The 18659-nt window shown below is 34.6% G+C and overlaps 1 protein-coding gene across 1 annotated transcript; it reads left to right on the top strand.

The window, feature by feature from the left end:
* Window positions 1-2152: 2152 nt before the first annotated feature.
* gckr (glucokinase (hexokinase 4) regulator) lies at window positions 2153-18627 on the top strand. Its single transcript, XM_007252055.4, has 19 exons — window positions 2153-2268; window positions 2436-2591; window positions 2686-2754; window positions 4086-4154; window positions 4305-4378; window positions 4463-4529; window positions 5463-5516; window positions 5605-5699; window positions 5821-5926; window positions 6984-7102; window positions 7199-7297; window positions 14631-14728; window positions 14900-14976; window positions 15127-15223; window positions 15471-15568; window positions 15681-15761; window positions 15877-16026; window positions 16932-17066; window positions 17983-18627. The coding sequence occupies exons 1-19, from the start codon at window positions 2254-2256 to the stop codon at window positions 18100-18102; spliced, it is 1779 nt and encodes a 592-aa protein (XP_007252117.3). The 5' UTR covers window positions 2153-2253; the 3' UTR covers window positions 18103-18627.
* The last annotated feature ends 32 nt before the right edge of the window (window positions 18628-18659 follow it).

Genomic DNA, 18659 nt, shown 5'->3' with positions numbered 1-18659 from the left:
TTTTTAATTTTGAAACAAAAAAGAATGTGTTGCGTTCCATGATTCCAGGCCACTGCAGAATTATTTTTTGGATGCATTAGCTACATCTTAAAAAAGATTAATAATTGAAAAACTACCTTAAAACAATCTTAATTCATAATGTCCTATTATTATGTCAAAATTCTGACATTCAATCAATCAATCGTTCATTTAAAGGTTTTGAATGATTGGGTATCTGTATCTACATTCACATTAATGCTTTTAGATAAAAGGTGCTTCCCACAAATAAAACTTAACCCTCTCATGCATGAATTATAACAAACGCAGTCAGGATTTTTTTTACTAAGAGATTTATACATGATTAGGGATGTATAAAACAAATTGATGGAAAAATTTATGTGAGTGACTCTTGGAATCGGGTTCCCTTAAGGCCCCGCCTACTTTAAAGATTTTTTTCCAATTAATGTACACCACAAAATACATTTTAAAAAACACAAAGGGAAAAAGTTCCTAACAATTGCTTTTTTCATTAGGAAATTTGATCACAAATGGAATCACCCATATAAGTCGTTTGTGAACCCAAGACAAGTGACAAGACAACAAGACCACCATATTAACCATATTATACCCCCTTCTAATGAACACATTCAGCTAATACAGATAGGTGTACAAATGCACAATTTACTGCTTGTCTAGTCCCTGTACAAAAGTACTACAAATATAATAGAACCATCTGGAGCACATAAACATAAACATAGCAAAAGTAGAATTAACACTTTTTAACTGTTCTTGATTTTAAAAGAAACATTTTACAAGTGCTCCAATGCTCCAATACATTTATCTATATAGTGTATGTATGCTGCTCTAAAAGTAATCGTATGATTATATTATTTTAACTTAACGGAATGAACTTGTTACCTGAAACATAAAACAACATCATGATTAAAGGAACAATACATTTAAAATATGTTTACACCCACAGTAAAGCATACTCAACATATAAACTGCGTGTAATCAAATAAAACTTACTTAACATAATCTGATCCAACTGAATGACAGGTAATTAGCCTTAAAACAAACACTTTATTTCATCTAACAGGAAGCTTGACTTGATGGAAAACTCTGATCCTGGAGAACCAGATTCCTGCAGTCTTGAGGTTTTCCTGCTCGGATGTACCTTATTGAACTCACATAATTGCTAGTTTCAGCAGGTAAAGTATGTTAGAACAGGGAAATCCACATATCTGCTCAACTCCAGTTCGGTTCCTCGGTTTACTGCTGTGTGTAAGGAAGTGTATATAAGTATTTCTTAAATAATTTAAAATCCTTGACTGTTAAGTTAAATAAAATTACACATGTAGCTCTCTCTTGAAATTTATGCAAAGAAATTTTATTTTCAAAAATAATAATATTTCTTATGCAAATAAGAACCAATATAAATAAAAAATCACCATTTCATTATCATAAAGATACAATTATAAAATAAACTGGTTGTCTTCTTGTTACAAGATATTATGTCATAAATATTATATTGTATTGTATTATATATGTCATAATTATCATGCAGCATATTCTAATTATGAGAAAGCATATTATTATTATGAGATGTCTAATTAAGACAATTTTATTGCACAATATCTCTTTATTCCAAGATAATATCTCATCATTTCAAGATGTTTCTTTAATAATTGCATGTCCTTTTTTGATAAACATCTCAAAACAATTACATGTTTATTTAATTGTTACAATCTGATGACTCTCTTAAATAATGCTCTATATCAAAAAGACAGCATAATGTATTGTTTTATGACATAGTATCTCATAATTACAAGATGTTTATTTCACAATTACAACATAATTAATTTGTATGTCAAAATATCTCATAATAACAATAAGATGTTGAATGCCATAATTACAATGTAATATGTCATTTGCATGGCATAATATCTCATAATTAGTAGATACTTTCTAATAATTATGATAATTAGATGTTTATTTTATATTTACGTGTAATATTGACACACTGTGGGTTTTTTCTATTATATTTGGCATAAATACACCTCTGAAATAAACATCTATATTGCCGACTTTTCTGGTCTACCAAAGGCTGTAACCTTTTCTGCAAATAAAGACTTTTACTGTTGGTATCAAAGTCCATTTAGGTGAACTTTGTTCTTGTTCCTGGCTTAGTGTGAATGAAACCAGAGAATACTGAGTACATGGGATTGGTTTGTTACATCAGAAGTCACCAAATATCACTACAAAATAGAAGAAATGCAACACTGGGAGGTAAGAGTATGGTTTGCATAAAAAGTGTGCAGTGAGAACCATGTTTAATCTAACTGCCTGTCAGTGTTAGGCCTAACCACAGCCTCTACTCAAATATGTAAACCATTTGTCTTGACTAATGTCTCTCTTGTAATTGTTGTGAGAATATTGGTTTGCATTTTGTAAAGCAATCAGGTTACGAGCCGTCCTTACCCATCACAGAGAAATCAAATCCAATCACCACAGATATCGATAGAGCAGACCCCAACGGGATTGTACAAATGCTGGAAAAATGTGATGCAGAGATGTTTCAGAAAACAGTGCATGAAGACTCCATGTATCAGGTTAGCAATTCTACATAAAACTAAAAGACAATTTAATGACAAATGACATTATAAGCATGACGATCTAATGAAGTATAAAACTATTAATTTACAGAAATTGAACAGCTGTTCTGTGATCCAAACAATGGTGGATATATCTAAGAAAGTGGAAATGATTCTCAAGGTAAAAGGACACATAAACATATATCTAAAAATATATAATGATATAAAATATTTGTTAAAGGAACAATATGCACTAAATGACAACACACATATAAAACAGCTGATACAATCCAGTTTCAAACTGGTTGCCAGGTTGAGGACCCTAAGAACAAGCATAGATAATGTAGCTTACTGTTTACATTTTCAGGAGAAAATTAACCAGGTTAGCATCCACCTTGGATTCCTTCTGGGCTCTCTCCATCTATTAAACACCATGGCAATATAAATATACTCATGTTTTACTCTTTTTTTTGCCATGCAACATTTTGGAAGGATGCCAGGGCTGCAGCATGCTGTGTTTGCCTGCTGTCTGTTATTGTTTTTAGCATTTGACAACCCAGAGTATTGAAATAGGACTGGGGAATGGCCATTCAAAGAACTCAAAGAACATGATAGCTGTAGCACTTCTGTCAAGGGATGTCAGGGCTTAAACTTTGCATGTTTTCTCAAAATATGATGATGCATCCTGAACACATTAATGAATTAGTAAAAGACAATATAAAACATGATGACATAATCTGAATGCATTTAATGGATAATAACTATCTACATAACATCATAAATATCTAAATAACTTTATGCTCAAACTGTGAAGCTAACATTCTACTTTTTTTGACGCCTAGAATAATGGCACGTAGGCTTGAACACATGTAGACTTAGGTAGTTAGAATTAACATGACACTGTAAACTAATGGATTATATATGATTATGTCTTTTTTTATTCCAAACTTCTGTTCAGTGATTTTGGCCAGTATTCCCCCAATATACAGTTTTGTACAAATATTTTAAGCACCTGTGGAAATTTCAGTAAAGAATAAGTGTCTTATCTGTGAAGTACGTGTTTATTAGCTCAGTAAAACAGCAGCATTACAATAAATACAAACAGCAACTTTTACAAAAAGCAGAGCTTTTACATCACTGTTTTACTTAAAACATATCCTAATCTCTCCTCATCTGAGTTAAATGAAGTTATTTCTAATTCTCATCATATCAACAACTGGTTTGGTAAATTGGTAAATTTGGTAAATCAGGTGAGCTGCTGACGGAACTGAACATAATATACACATGCTGGCTGAGGAGCATCCAGGAGAAATCTGGAACTACACTTTGTTCTTCAGCTTGGCTCACAGAATATAACATACTTAGTTAAAAATGTTTTACTGTATGTTTAAATCATATGTGGTGCTTTTTTCAGGTAAATCACTCACAATGCTGAGATAAATAGATTACTGTACTTTGCACAGTACTGTATAATAGAACATTTTAAACTTCTGAACTGATTTGTTGCACTAGGATCCAGAAAACAGTCTGATTGTACTGAGTGGATGTGGTACCTCAGGCCGTGTTGCATTTCTTTTGGCGGTAAGAACGCTCTCCCCACTTAACAGAAATGTATTAAAAGCAAACATGTGTCACAAAATGATTCAGTCTTAAGGCCATTTAACATTATTCACATATAGTGACACTCTGCTCTCTAGTAATCCGTGTTTTTTCCCTCACACTGTGCTTCAGACATCCTTTAACAGATGGCTCGCTGCTCTTCATGAAAATCAAATCTATTCTTACATCATTGCTGGAGGTGACAAGTGAGTAAATGTAGGCTGTCTGCTTGATACATTGGATGAGACGGGAACATGACTTTGCAGTATTTAAGCACTTTATTTTTAAAGGGCCCTGCTGACATCACAGGAGGCTCCAGAGGACAACCCCTCGCTGGGAGCACTCATGCTGGACAAGGTGAGCGAGAGGGCAGGGGGTTGGGTTAAACCACTCTCATACTATGATACAGTTGGGGCAAAAGAGAAGACAATTACAGACCATTACAGGAGATTGAGTGAAGAGTGTACTGCCGTAAATGTGTGTGTTAGCTTAGCCCTTCAGTAATGAAGCCCAGTATACAGAGCATAATATTCAATACCAAGTTCCATCTATTCTTTCTATCGAGCTGCTTGTGGAACTGAACAAATCAAAAAGCATGTTAATAAGATACATTTGCAAAAAAAAATCACATTTTGACTAGTTTTTAGTTTTTCTTACACAGTACTGCAAATACAGTATTTACTGACATGCTACAAGCGTTGGGTCAGCAATATGTAAATGATTATGACATGCTACTTCAGAAGATAGCTTAAGAAGAACTACACTGAAAAAAATGATGAGTAAAATTTACTTTAAAAAGTTTCGCAACTTTCTGCATTTGCTTTTTTAATAAAATTTAATTTCAGATACATTTAAGAAACTTCAACTCGGTTTCAAGACCTAAATGTTACATAGAGTAAATAAGTGAACTGAACTTGAGTCAAGTTTCTTTACTTAATTTCTGCAAACAATATAACCTAATTACAATTACTTAATTTTTACAATATTACTTAACTAATTTATGATACATAATATATAATAATTCCTGAATTTTTTTTTAAGTAAAAAACACTCATTAAAATATTTACATAATCTCAAAGATTTATTTTGTAAACTGACATGGATGGCATGTAATACATTCTTTTTATTATACTTTAAGTAATATGTATAATATGTAATATATGTGTTTTAACTAAAAATTGTGACTAAATTGTGCAGAACACTTTTCTATAAAGGAACTTATTTACACATAGAAAATCAACTAAAATTGTATCAAACAGTAATAACTGATTTATTCTGTTTCTCTCACAGGTTTGTTCGGGCAAGAAGCACGTCCTCTTTTTTGGGATATCCTGTGGTTTGTCCGTATGTAATATTATTACCACTGTACATGAATTTCTGAAATATTGTGTGTCTTTTTAAATAAGTGCTGTAAGGTTTTCTTCTTATACAGGCTCCTTTTGTTGCTGGACAGCTTCACCTCTGTCTGAACAACCTGGAGGTCTTCACTCCAGTGCTGGTTGGGTTTAATCCTGTGAACATGGCACGGTATTCATTACAAAATGATTACACCTACATGAATGTATGTAGTAGGTAAAAGGTTACAGTAGAATTATTGTACTGTATATCTTAAAGTGTCTGTCATGCATTTTTTTTTTCACGCTAATAGGACTGAGCTCATGCGGGACTTTCCATCAAACTTCAGGAAGATTGCAGAGAAAATGAGTGAAATGCAGAAACACCAAAGGGCTTTTGTGCTTAATCCAGCAGTGGGGGTATTAATTTTTTTAAAACACAGTTCAGTCACACATACAGTACAGTCTGTGAGAATAGTTTAAAAAGTCTGGCATACACCTGATATACTATACAGATGAACATACTAAATGTTTTGTTACCATTTAAATACTGTTTTGCACCAATTCTATATTTTAATGATAAAAAAATACCGCAGGTGTCTAAAAGTAAAATACTTCTTAATCAGAATATATTTACTGTACATCAACTGCAGTGCACAGCACTGCTGTGTCTGATCCACTCATACCAGCACAACACAAACTACTAAAACTCCACCACAAAGCAGCTATTATTTGGATGTTGGGTCATTCTCAGCACTGTATTGACACTGACATGGTGTTGGTGTGTTAGTAGTGCGTGTTTTGCTGGTATGAGTGGATCAGACACAGCACTGCTGCTGGTGTTTTTAAACACTTGTGTCCACTCACTGTCCACTGCATTAGACACTACTACATACAGCTGTAGCAAGGTCAAAGACATAACCTCGTCTATTGCTGCAGTTTGTGTTGGTTATTCCATAGTTCCTCATCATGGTCATCCTCTATTTACTTATTAGTGGTCACAGAACACTGCTGACTGAATATTTTTGGTTGGTGGACTGTTTTCTGTCAGCAGAGATACTGAGTTGTTAAAAAACTTCAGCAGCATTGCTGTGTCAGATCCATTCATAATAGTGGAAATATCTAGAAAATATCCTTCCAGTAGTAGTATAGACAGAAACCAAACAAAAGCAGGATAAACACTTGACTTCTTGATGAAAAAAAAAAAAAAACAGGTATCCTAGTACAGATGTTCATATGGTGGACCAGATCTTGGGTGGTCCCGACCACTGAAAAACAGTGCTCCTAAATTGTCAGTGGAGCTGATCAAACAGTATAAAAGTATAGAAGTGGCCGCTCATTGTAAGTCAATATAAGCATTGCACTCTAAAGGCAGCCATACCAATTACACTGTTAGAAACATTGCATTAGCTTTGATTAGATTCTGATTTAATTTATTTCAGTAGAAGATAATCTGATCTTCACTCCTTTTTCCTAGCCTGAAGCTATTACCGGATCTTCAAGAATGAAAGGAGGAAGTGCCACAAAACTAATGCTGGAAACTGTTCTTCTGGCGGGACATGAAGCTATGTACAATAAGACAGCAGTAACACCTGAGTAAGCCTTCCAACAATTCTCATTTTTATTAAAATCTGGCATTATACTTATTTTCTCCCCTTTAAACACACAACTGTTATTGTTTGTGTTAAGCAGTGGTGAGTTGGCCTTGATCGAAATGAATGAGAAAGTTCATAAAGTCACATACTCAAAGAACAAAAAACTGGCCGCCCTGGTTCAGAAGGCTGGAGTCAGGTAGGCTTTAGTTTCTGTCATCATTCATCATAAACTGATTACATAAATATCTTAAGCTGTACCACTTGGATTCCAGGTACTCAAAACCAGTTTTTTGTTGGGTGTGACTGTGAAGTATACATCAGAATCCAGGCTGAAATTTAAAATTGTATATATATGTAAAGCTGATGCTGATATGTAAACCTGATGCTATAGTTCTCTGTGCATAAATATATATATATATATATATATATATATATATATATATATATATATATATATATATATATATATATATATATATAATTAATCAATCATATTCTATAATCTGTACTGTACTTTTTCACTGGGAACTATAGCATAGCCATTTTTACTATGTGTGTATTTATAATGCTATGCTATAGTTCCCCGTGAATAAGTACAGTACAGACAATAGAATATGATTTATTAATTATTATTAAATATAAGATATTTTTTCTATAAATTCTATTTTTCTGATCTGTATATAACTTCCTGGAACAGTCTGAGTAATTAAGCTGGAATGGAAATCCGAATAAGAAACTGGGGAATAATAAGGCCGTTTCAGCCTCCTCTCAGCTGACGCTGAACTGGAGCAGTTGTGAGCGTTCCACCACTAGGGTTACTATGGTAACCGTTGTTGATAATGCCGTGCTGCTATGTCACACAACGCTGCCGCCCCGTTCGATTTGGGACGTCATGGAACACCGATGACGTCATAGCGCTGTGTGTGTGTATATATATATATAAGCCACACTAGCTCATTTAAGAGCTGAAAGTGGAGAAGCGATCATCCGTTGAGATGCTGCAGGATATGAATGATTACACCGCTGAAGACACTTCTACCTTTGGAGCAGCAGCGCCCCCTCTTTACGAGGAGAGAATGATGGAAGAGCTGGCTACAGGAGACACAATGATTGAACTGAAGTACATGACAGACAGTGTAGAGAAGAAGGCTCAGAGAAAACTTGATGAAATGAAGGACAAAATGGAGAGTTTAGAGAAGAGGACTGAAAAAAAGATGAGAGACGTGGAGGCTGAGATACAGATTGTTAAACTGAAGGAAAGGATAAAGAGATCAGAAGCAAGGACTATGTTAGAGATTAATGACATGAAGAAATGGATGGAGATAGTAGAGGAGAGGGATAGAATAGAAATTAAGAAATTGAGGGATAGCATAGAGGGAGTAACGGAGATGGCTGAGGCACAGATTAGTGAAATGAAGGCCAGCATAGAGAGAATAGAGCAGAGGTGTGAGATAGAGATGGCCGAGGGAGAAAAGGAGAGGGCTGAGAAACATATTACCGAAATCAAGCAATGGATGGAGATGGTAGAGGAGAAGACTAGGATGGATAACAAAAATTTAAAGAACAGCATAGAGAGATTAAAGAGGGTGGATCATATAGAAATATATGAAATGAAGGACAGCATAGATAGAATAAGGCATATGACTGAGACAAAGATTGGTGAAATGAGGAACAGCATAGAGACAATGGAGCAGACGCTTGAGATAGAGCTAGTCGTGAGAGAAGAGGAGAGGGCTGAGAAACATCTTGCTGAAGTTAAGAAATGGATGGAGAAAGTAGAGAAGAAGGTGGAGACAGATATGAACATTTTAGGGGACAGCATAAAGAGAGTAAACGAGATGGCTGAGACACAGATTAGTGAAATGAAGGCCAGCATGAAGAGAAAAGAGCAGAGGGATGAGATAGAGATGATCAAGAGAAAAGAGGTGGCTGAGAAACAGATAACTGAAATAGAGGCCAGGATGGAGAGGGCTGAGGTAGAGATGATGGAGCTGAAGAGTACGTTGGAAAGAAAGGAAGAGGAGGAGAAAAAACGGAATAAATTACTGAAACTGGCTGGTTTTCTGGGGAGCTGTGCTGTGGTTCTGTTCATGGTGCTGCGTTGATGCTAATTCAGAGCTCACTCACACCTTTTTCCCACAGCAGAAGCTCACAGAACCCCTCTGGTCCCACCAACTACTAGCCTTAACTTCAGACAACCATCACTAGGCCTTTTACCAATAACAATAAAAAAATGGTTGCCCCTCTATCTGTTCTATCTGCTGCCTTTCCCTCTCTTCCCCCCATCTGCTGCATCTCCCCCTCTACCCCACCTCTGTCTGCTGCCTCTCATCCTCTACCCCAACCCCCCTATCTGCAACCCCCCCCCCCCAATTAAAAAATAAAAATAAAAAATGTCTTAAAAAGAAAGCTATTGTTAAAAGAAAACCATAAAAATCCCATTTGCAGTTTGCCAGCAGCTATGTTGGGGACACACCTAACATGTGGAACAATGTACTTTGGACAAATAAGACCAAAACACATCACTCTGAACACACTATCCCCACTGTTAAACATGGTGGGGCTGCTTCTCTTCAGCAGGGACAGGGAAGTTAGTCAGAGTTGGTGGTAAGATGGATGGAGCCAAATACAGGCAAATCTAGAAAGAAAAGCTGTCGAAGTCTACAAAAGACTTGAGACTGGGGCGGAGGTTTACCTTCCAGAAGGACAACGACCCTAAACATAAAGTCAGGGCTACAATGGAATGGTTTAAAACAAAACATATTTATTTGTTAGAATGGCCCAGTCACAGTCCAGACCTAAACCCAGTGGAGCACTTGTGGCAAGATCTGAAAACAGCTGTTCACAAAAAAAAGTCACTAACATTCAAAAAAATAACTCACTGGATTAACTCAATTGAATTGTGGGCAGGATTTCCACACATCGACTTTGTGTAGCCTCAACCCAACCTAAATACCTCCATGGAACACAACGTGATTGAGTTGGTCGAACCCATATTCATTAAATGTAGCCGCAATAACTGAAATCCCTTATGAAACAATAATATATGGCAATGTATTAAATAATACATTTTCATATATGGAAAAGTACATATATTGTACATATATAAAGTACATATATTTAATATAGGGCAATATATGCATGGACCATGTATGTCTATATATTGGTAAATATAAAAACATATATTGCAATAAAGACAAATTCACTAAACTGCAATTTTTTTTAGACCAAATGATTTTTTTGTATTTATTTATTCTTAGTAATTTCACATTTCACATTTCACAAAAGAGACAAGTGTACCATGACTTAAAATACATCCTAAATGTGCCAATAAAAGTTCACAGTTACAGGCCCATGAAAAAAATACAATTATATTTACATCATCTACAATTACTTTTTAAAGCGGTCATATTCATGTTTGAGTGTTAAAACATCTGAATGTGACGATAAACAAGTAATTACTTGTTAATAAGGGCATAAGAATAATATAATATTATATTATATTATATTATATTATATTATATTACTAATAATATATTCGATTTTCTAAATCTAGTTTCCTTTTTAAATAATTGCATGAAAAAAGCATTTCCTATGGTCAGTGTCAGTAAATCACCACATACAATAGTTCAGACAAGCGACATTCGGCAGGAAAACCGCGAACCTGGCAACTTTGTGGTAAAGCTGTGATTGGACTTCAAGAGCAGAAGATTTAGACAAACAAGCAGATACAGCGTTAGAGGGCGGGTCTGTGCTTTGGATGGTGTTTGGGAAAAAAGACGCTATAATTGTCTCTCAGTTTGAATGAACTGAATGAAATGTACAGGTTCTAAAATGCCCTCGTTTCTTGGACGGAGAGGCCAGACGAAAATGTAGTGAATTTGTGCAAAACCAGCTGGATAACTGACTCTGACCCAAAGAAACCTCCACGCAGTCCTTCTACAGTTATCAGGCAAGGTGAGTCCTTAATTCAAACAGTAGCTAATCATAACACAGTTTAAATAATCCACATGCTGATAATAAGGCTAAGTGTTTTTTTTTTTTTTTAGCAATTTAAAAATTATAGTGAGGTGTACATTCTTGCTAAACTGCTTAGTCTACACACTTTAAGTTATGAGTTCTAACTAGCTACCTTAGCTTTAATTTAACTAACTAACCTGGCTTTAATTTAACTAGCTAACCTAGCATTAATTTAACTAGCTACCTTAGCTTTAATTTAACTAACTAACCTGGCTTTAATTTAACTAGCTAACCTAGCATTAATTTAACTAGCTACCTTAGCTTTAATTTAACTAACTAACCTGGCTTTAATTTAACTAACTAACCTAGCATTAATTTAACTAGCTAACCAAGCTTTAATTTAACTAACTTACCTAGCTTTTATTTAACTAAATAACTTAGCTTTAATTTAACTAACCAACGTAGCTTTAATTTAACTAGCTAACTTAGCTTTAATTTAACTAACTAACCTGGCTTTAATTTAACTAACTAACCTAGCATTAATTTAACTAGCTAACCAAGCTTTAATTTAACTAACTTACCTAGCTTTTATTTAACTAAATAACTTAGCTTTAATTTAACTAACTAACGTAGCTTTAATTTAACTAGCTAACTTAGCTTTAATTTAACTAACTAACGTAGCTTTAATTTAACTAGCTAACCTAGCTTTAATTTATCTAACGCTACCAAACCTAGCTTTAAGTTAACTAGCTAGCCAGCTTTAAAATATGTTATAACTAGCTTGCCTAGCTATCTAGCGTTATCCCATGAAATAGCTATGCTAATTTATTGTGTAGTCAGGATTTAGCTGTACATTATTAAACAATCAGGTTAAATTAAGTGTGTTACGAACGAGTTCCGAATACTTCGACTTGTTTTCAATCTAAGAGTATTCACTTGTAACTAAGTATCATTGTGTTGCTGGTGGTCATTGTTTGTTTATTTCTCCTTTTCTTCGTTTTTTATAAGGTGAAACTGGGGAAGGAAGGCACCACCAATGTCTCAGCCCGTTGTTGGAAGACTGCGAAAGCACAAGCTACAGCCAGTGGGATGGAACCAGTGCTGCTGATGGAACTCTTTAATGTTGATGTTCTCCTGAACTTAAAGCATACCTTCATCTGTTTTTGTGTTATACATATAGTAGTATGTGGTACAAAATACATTGTGATATATGTGGTGATATATGGTATGTGTATTATAGATTGTAATATTTGGAGATATGTTTTTGAATATATAGTGAAGTGTATTGTTCAATATATAATAAAATACTTTGTGATATATATGGTATGTGTATTATTGATAGTAATATATTGAAACATATTCTTGAATATATAGTGAAGTGTATTGTTTAATATATAATTAAGTATATTGCAACATATATGGTAATATATGGTACATGTTCTGGTAATATTTGGAAATATGTATAAATAAATATATAATTCAGTGTATTGTAAAATATACTGTTCAGTACAACAAAATATATGTGGTAATATATAGTAATATATATGGTTAAATATATAATTAAGCATATTGTTACATATAAAACGAAATATATTAACATACATGGCTAAATATATTATATACTACATTCCCATATATACAATATATGAAAAGGGGCAATTCCTTATGTATTTTTAAATGTATTGTAATATATTAATTACTATATAACACCATATACTAGTCAATATATTTTCAGTATTTTTTTATCTAATATTTTATATTTTTTCAGTCACATATTAATCAGTAGCACATACGGTATCCATGAAAATGATTAAACTTGTTGGATCTTTCCAATTAACCAGTAAATTGTAAAATTAAATAATTCCATATGTTGACAGTTAATATATTGGGACATATATTTTCCTTACGTAAGGGATACCACGGTGTAATACAATGTAACTGAGTTGGTCAAACACAGCTTTATCTAATGTAGCCACAACAATATATATATATTAAATGGCCTAAACCAATTAATAAAATAAAAATAAATTTGTTATATTACCTATATTACAGTTGTCCCCCCCACCATTATTATGCAAAACAGCAAAGAGCACAACTCTGTCCAACCAGAACTTGGGCACCATGTGCCATCAGCCCTGAAGTAAAAAAACACTAAATTCCTTCAAAAATTTCAATATTTCAAGCAGATAAAAGAGGCACTCAGGCCGGAGGCAAAGCCAGGCCACCCTGATTTATCGTTTGTGTGTCTGTGCGTGTCTGAGTCTGTCTGTCTGTAGGTGTCTGTGTGTGTGTGTGTGTGTGTGTGTAGGCATCTGTGTCTGTCTGTAGGTGTGTGCTGGTGAGTAGTCTGTAGCAGGGCATTGGCATGGAGCATCCTGCTTGAATGTGAATTGAGGGGTGACTTGGAAATATACCAAAAAGCTGAAAGTGGACAGTGTCATAAGCAAATAGCTTGATTTTGATGACAATTTCATTAGTTTATCTAAGGGTACTGCGCAAAAGGCGGAACAAAAAAACTAGGACAAGAAAATAAACACTAAGACTATAAAACAAAGACTATAAAACAAATGACCAGGTCAAAACAAACAAAGAAGTGAAATAAACTAACAAAGAATCAAACAATATAAAGAAAACAAACCAAAACTCCGTAGACAAAACACAAATTAACATCCAGACACAGTTGAACAGGACAGCATCAAACAAAAAGCACAACAGAGAACAAAGGAGCACATGGGGTATTTATACACAGGCACACACTAGGGACACCTGTGGGGGTAATGAGGGGGTGGAGTTACAAATGAGACACAAGGTGATAACACTGATGACTAAGGCAGGGTAGGGTCCCGAATTGAAACAAACAGATTTGTATTGGGTTCATGAATGATGGGTAAATGTATTGTGTTGAAACAATTATATCTAAATGCATTTAATATTTAACCAATTTGTTGAGCAAATCAAGCAAAAACATAATGTGGCACAACAAAGGAGGGCTTGGGTAATTTTTTTGAGTGTAGATGTGTAAAGCTGGTGGGAAAAGACCCTGCAAGACTTGCAGCTGTAATTGCAGCAAAAGGTTGGTTCCACAAAGTATTGTATTTAAATACTTTTGTATACCACACTTTTCAGTTTTTTATTTGTAGATTATTTATATATACCAGCTTTCATTTATACATATGTATATATATATATATATATATACATATGTATATATATATACATATATATATATATATACATATATGTATATAAATTTCGAATAACTGAAGGATATAAATAATCGTTCATATTGTGGCTCAATGTTTTAAAAAAGACACAATTTGGGCTATTATTTTGTCAGTGTACTGGCTATAAACAACTGATGACATACTTGTCTGCAGCCACACCAGCCCTTTGTGGATAAGATTAGACACCCCTGGTCTACACAACAATTCTGATGAGATCAGGGTTCAGTTTAACAATGATTTTGCTTGGCATGTACTGAAACCGCACCAAATAGTTCCTAAAAGCTGATATCATACTACTGTAAGCATCTAATTCAAATAACATCTTCTTTTTCTATTGGAATACAGCCTGCGGGGGAAAGGACATGTGTATTACCTTGGATGGCAAACTCTAGGCATTATTGGGATTATAGACGCCAGCGAATGCATTCCAACATTTGGAGCAGGTGCTGCATATGATAAATACAAATATATATATATATATATATATATATATTTAATACAATATTTAACAGAATATTTGAAAGCTTGAGGGTGACTATTCACTTCTCTGTGACTATTTTAACACAGTATTTATTATATAACCTCCGCCGTTGCTACATTTCTTATTTACCCAGCCTTTGAAGATATCAGAGGCTTTATTTGCAGAGGCTTCAGTGAAATCAACAACAAAGAGGGAGACCTGTCATCTGAGGTGGGTTAAAGCCTTTGGATCCACCTAGAATAACATGAATGGCAGCAGTGTGTCATGTCTGAAACAGACCTTTTGTATTTTATTGTTTATTTCTCTCCTTTTCCTCGTTTTCTTTCTCTTCTCTTGATCTATGACCAACAATATGTACAGGGACTACATTTCTCTATCAGCCACAAGGACTTTGTGAAGAGGATTTTACCCAGCCTGAGTGACAATGACATGGTGATTTTTCTCTTCAGTGTACATGGTAAGGCATATTCAGCATATAATAATCAAGACATTATCATTGCTGCCAGTTGTTTTCTATTCATGCACATTTCTCGCTGTGAAAAACACCCACCTCTAAAATTGTAGATTCAAATCATTTTGCAATTGGTAAATTTATCTAGAATTATTTACACAGCACAAAGCAGCTAAAGGATTCAAATGATGGACAAAAAAAAAGTTTTTTATTGTACAGCAACAACATGATCTCATCCACAATGTCTCTGTAGATGACCTGAATGAGGTGTCTGAGTTGGCCAAGTGTGTAGGACATAATACATCAAATATCCATGCACTCATCCATGACCTTGATGGACACTGTGTTCCAGTGAGTAAAATGACTGGTAGAGTATTTTATCTGGAATTATTTTCATGGTAAAATATCAGAGCACAAAATATAGATGCTTTTTAAAATTATGTACAAAATACTACAATTACAGGACAGCATTAAGGGCTTATTTATGACTGGCCTCAACATCACATGGCCGTCCTCTTTATATGAACAGCGCTCGATCCTAATGGTAAGCTATGCAATTTTTTTGATATTTAATGTTATTTAATTGCAAACACACGTAAAAAACAGAAACAAATGAACTACTGTAGTACAACAACGTATGCATTGTTCTGTCCACACAGAACCAGCACTGGGAACTTTCTACCAAATGGTGCCTCAACGCAATCAGCACAGGTGCTCATATTCTAAAAGGGAAAGTGTACAAGAATTACATGATAGATCTCAGAGTAACCAATAGCAAACTCTACAGAAGAGCTATTGGTATGTTACAGGTAAGGCTATGTCTTCGTCGTGCATTAAATTAAATTTCACACAGTTACTTTGTAAAGTAAATTTGACAGTAATTTCTGCCTTTGACCATTTATGCTAAATTTCTCCGAAGTATGACCTTCAGAGTCAGCTCATATTTTTTTCTGAATAAATGCAACCAAATAAAGAATTGTCATTTTAACACCATGTTATGTGTTTACAGACTCTATTAGCTTGGAGGTAAGAGGTTATGCAGCAATGGTTGAAAATAACATTAAGCTAGAATCAAATTATACACAAGATTGCACATGATATTATACACAGGAATTACAAGGTTTCTACATTAAACACTGCTATATACTGATTTCAACTGGCAGATCATTATGATTTCACAACTGTTTCTGGTCTTGAGAATAAACAAAATTAAGAAGATCATGAAATATCTGCAATATCTCATGACATGTTTTTTTATATTCAGTAGCCCTCATATAATAACTGTACATTATTGTAACATTACTGTAACTTTTAGCTTGTCCTGTGGCAAGTTTTAGGACACTGCTCACTTTATCATTTACTATTATAAAAAGTAATCATCATGCCATGCTTTACAGTACACAGCCCACAACCTCATGCCCACTGAAAATTATGTCATGCATCATTTGAGCATTTGCTGCTGAAGCGCATCTCTAAAAATAAACTTGTATGGAGGCCAAGTAGAACTCAAACCTGAATGCTCTCGCCCTCAATGGTGACCTTGATCATAAAAGTTTCAATCTAAAAATCTGTTATTGTGAGTGTTAGAAAATGTATTTTATTGAACAATTTGTTCATTGTTGCCAATGAACAATATACTAATGACATGAATAAAGAAATGTGATCCCTGCATCAGATTAAAAGAATCAATTTTGTAATATCTTTTCACCTTCAGAGGTTCACGAATAGCACCCAAACACAGAGTGAAACAGCTCTACTGAAATCCATCTATGATGTGGAGGAGTTGACCGAAGAGATAAGCTCAGCAGACGTCACACAACACACACTGACGGCTAACCAAAAGGACCAGGTAAGAGAACACTAATGCAATCATAGCATCACTCGAACACCAGCTCGAAAATGAAGAAATTACATGTTAAACAGTGTGACAAGTTACTGTGCATAATGAAAAATTAGTTGCACCCAGAAAGAATCAAATGTTGGGTAGACGTGCCAGACTGGTATAGAGTGACTCAGAATGGCAGTGGGTCATCATCTTCAGTGATGAGTCCACAAGGTCTGGTGTCATGGTGTGTGGGGTGCAATTTCCTACATACCAGATGGTCTGCATTACAGACACATTGACAGCTCAACTGTACACTAATGAGGTCCTGAAACCAGTGGTCCTACCATTTCTGATCGCAAAGATACTATGTCATGACCAGCTCAGCTGCATCACCAAACCTGATCCCTGGCTGAAAATGTGTGGGATGCTATTGGACCTGCTCTCAACACTTTTACACCCCTACTGTAAAATATGCAGGAACTGCATGAGAATATTCAAGATTCAACATTCCATTAGGAACCGCTACAACTCCATACTGAGACTGGAATATTCTGTTCTTTTATTGTTACACACTACTTATGTAAGCTTATCTCAATAAATATGACCAAGAGTTGCCAATATCAACATTTGTCATAATTTAAATCTTTATCTTTATTCTGAATTGCATTGCAATCCAACAATCCTTTATGAGAATAAATGTTTTTATATCTTTTTGTTTGACAATAGGTTCATGAGCTTGTCTTTTCCTTAATTTACATTTAGTTAAATATCTGTTGAATAGAACTGAATTTAAAGTTGAGTGTAATTAATCCTATTAAACCAAACCCTAGGTAAACCTAGCTGACACTAAAGCTGACTATAATACACTATCAACAATGCTTTTTATACAGCACAACACCGTGTGTCACTAAATGTTTTTATGATTTTGTTTTAATGGCAGGTTGTTCCCACTGCACTGGTGATGCTACAGACTGGCTGTTCGCTTGCTGAGGCAAAGTCTCACTTAGATGCTCACCCTGTGATTCGAGATGCAGTGGCTGCCTGCCTGAGGTTGTCTTAATGTGCTGAAGGTCTGAAGACTGCAGCCTGTGAATAGAGCAGTAAAAATTAATAGGTATATAATAAGTAACAATTATGATATATGATGAATAATCGTAAAATGTACAATAAAAGATGTAGTCCCTTAAAGTGCAAACAAATATTGCTGTTATTTGCTTTAGGATTGCTAATAACTACTACTAATACTATCAAAAACTTTTACTACATGTAATGGCACAGGGACTAGTATCACGTCCCATGACTTTTGCCATGTCTTATTGGAGCTAAAGAACATGGCACAGACCAGTGGGGTATGCGAATGTGGAGGTGTTTTCTGCTAGAGTTGCTGGTCTGACCATGCTAGCCTGATTCTGCTGGTCTTGATCATTAGTTAAGATGACTGTATTTTGTACAATCTCAGGATATTCACTAGATCTAAAGTGCTGAAATGGTAAAAATATACTGAAGAAAACTGGAACAACATGGAAAACCTTTACAACAAAGTTATTTCTTCTATTCAAATAAATTATTTCAGTTCTGTATAAAACCTTTCTTGTTATGTAATAATGAACTAAATGG

Source organism: Astyanax mexicanus, chromosome 14, assembly GCF_023375975.1.
Source record: "Astyanax mexicanus isolate ESR-SI-001 chromosome 14, AstMex3_surface, whole genome shotgun sequence".
Lineage (NCBI taxonomy): Eukaryota > Metazoa > Chordata > Actinopteri > Characiformes > Acestrorhamphidae > Astyanax > Astyanax mexicanus.
The sequence above is the reverse complement of the archived record's forward strand: the minus strand, read 5'-3'. Positions and strand labels throughout refer to the sequence as shown.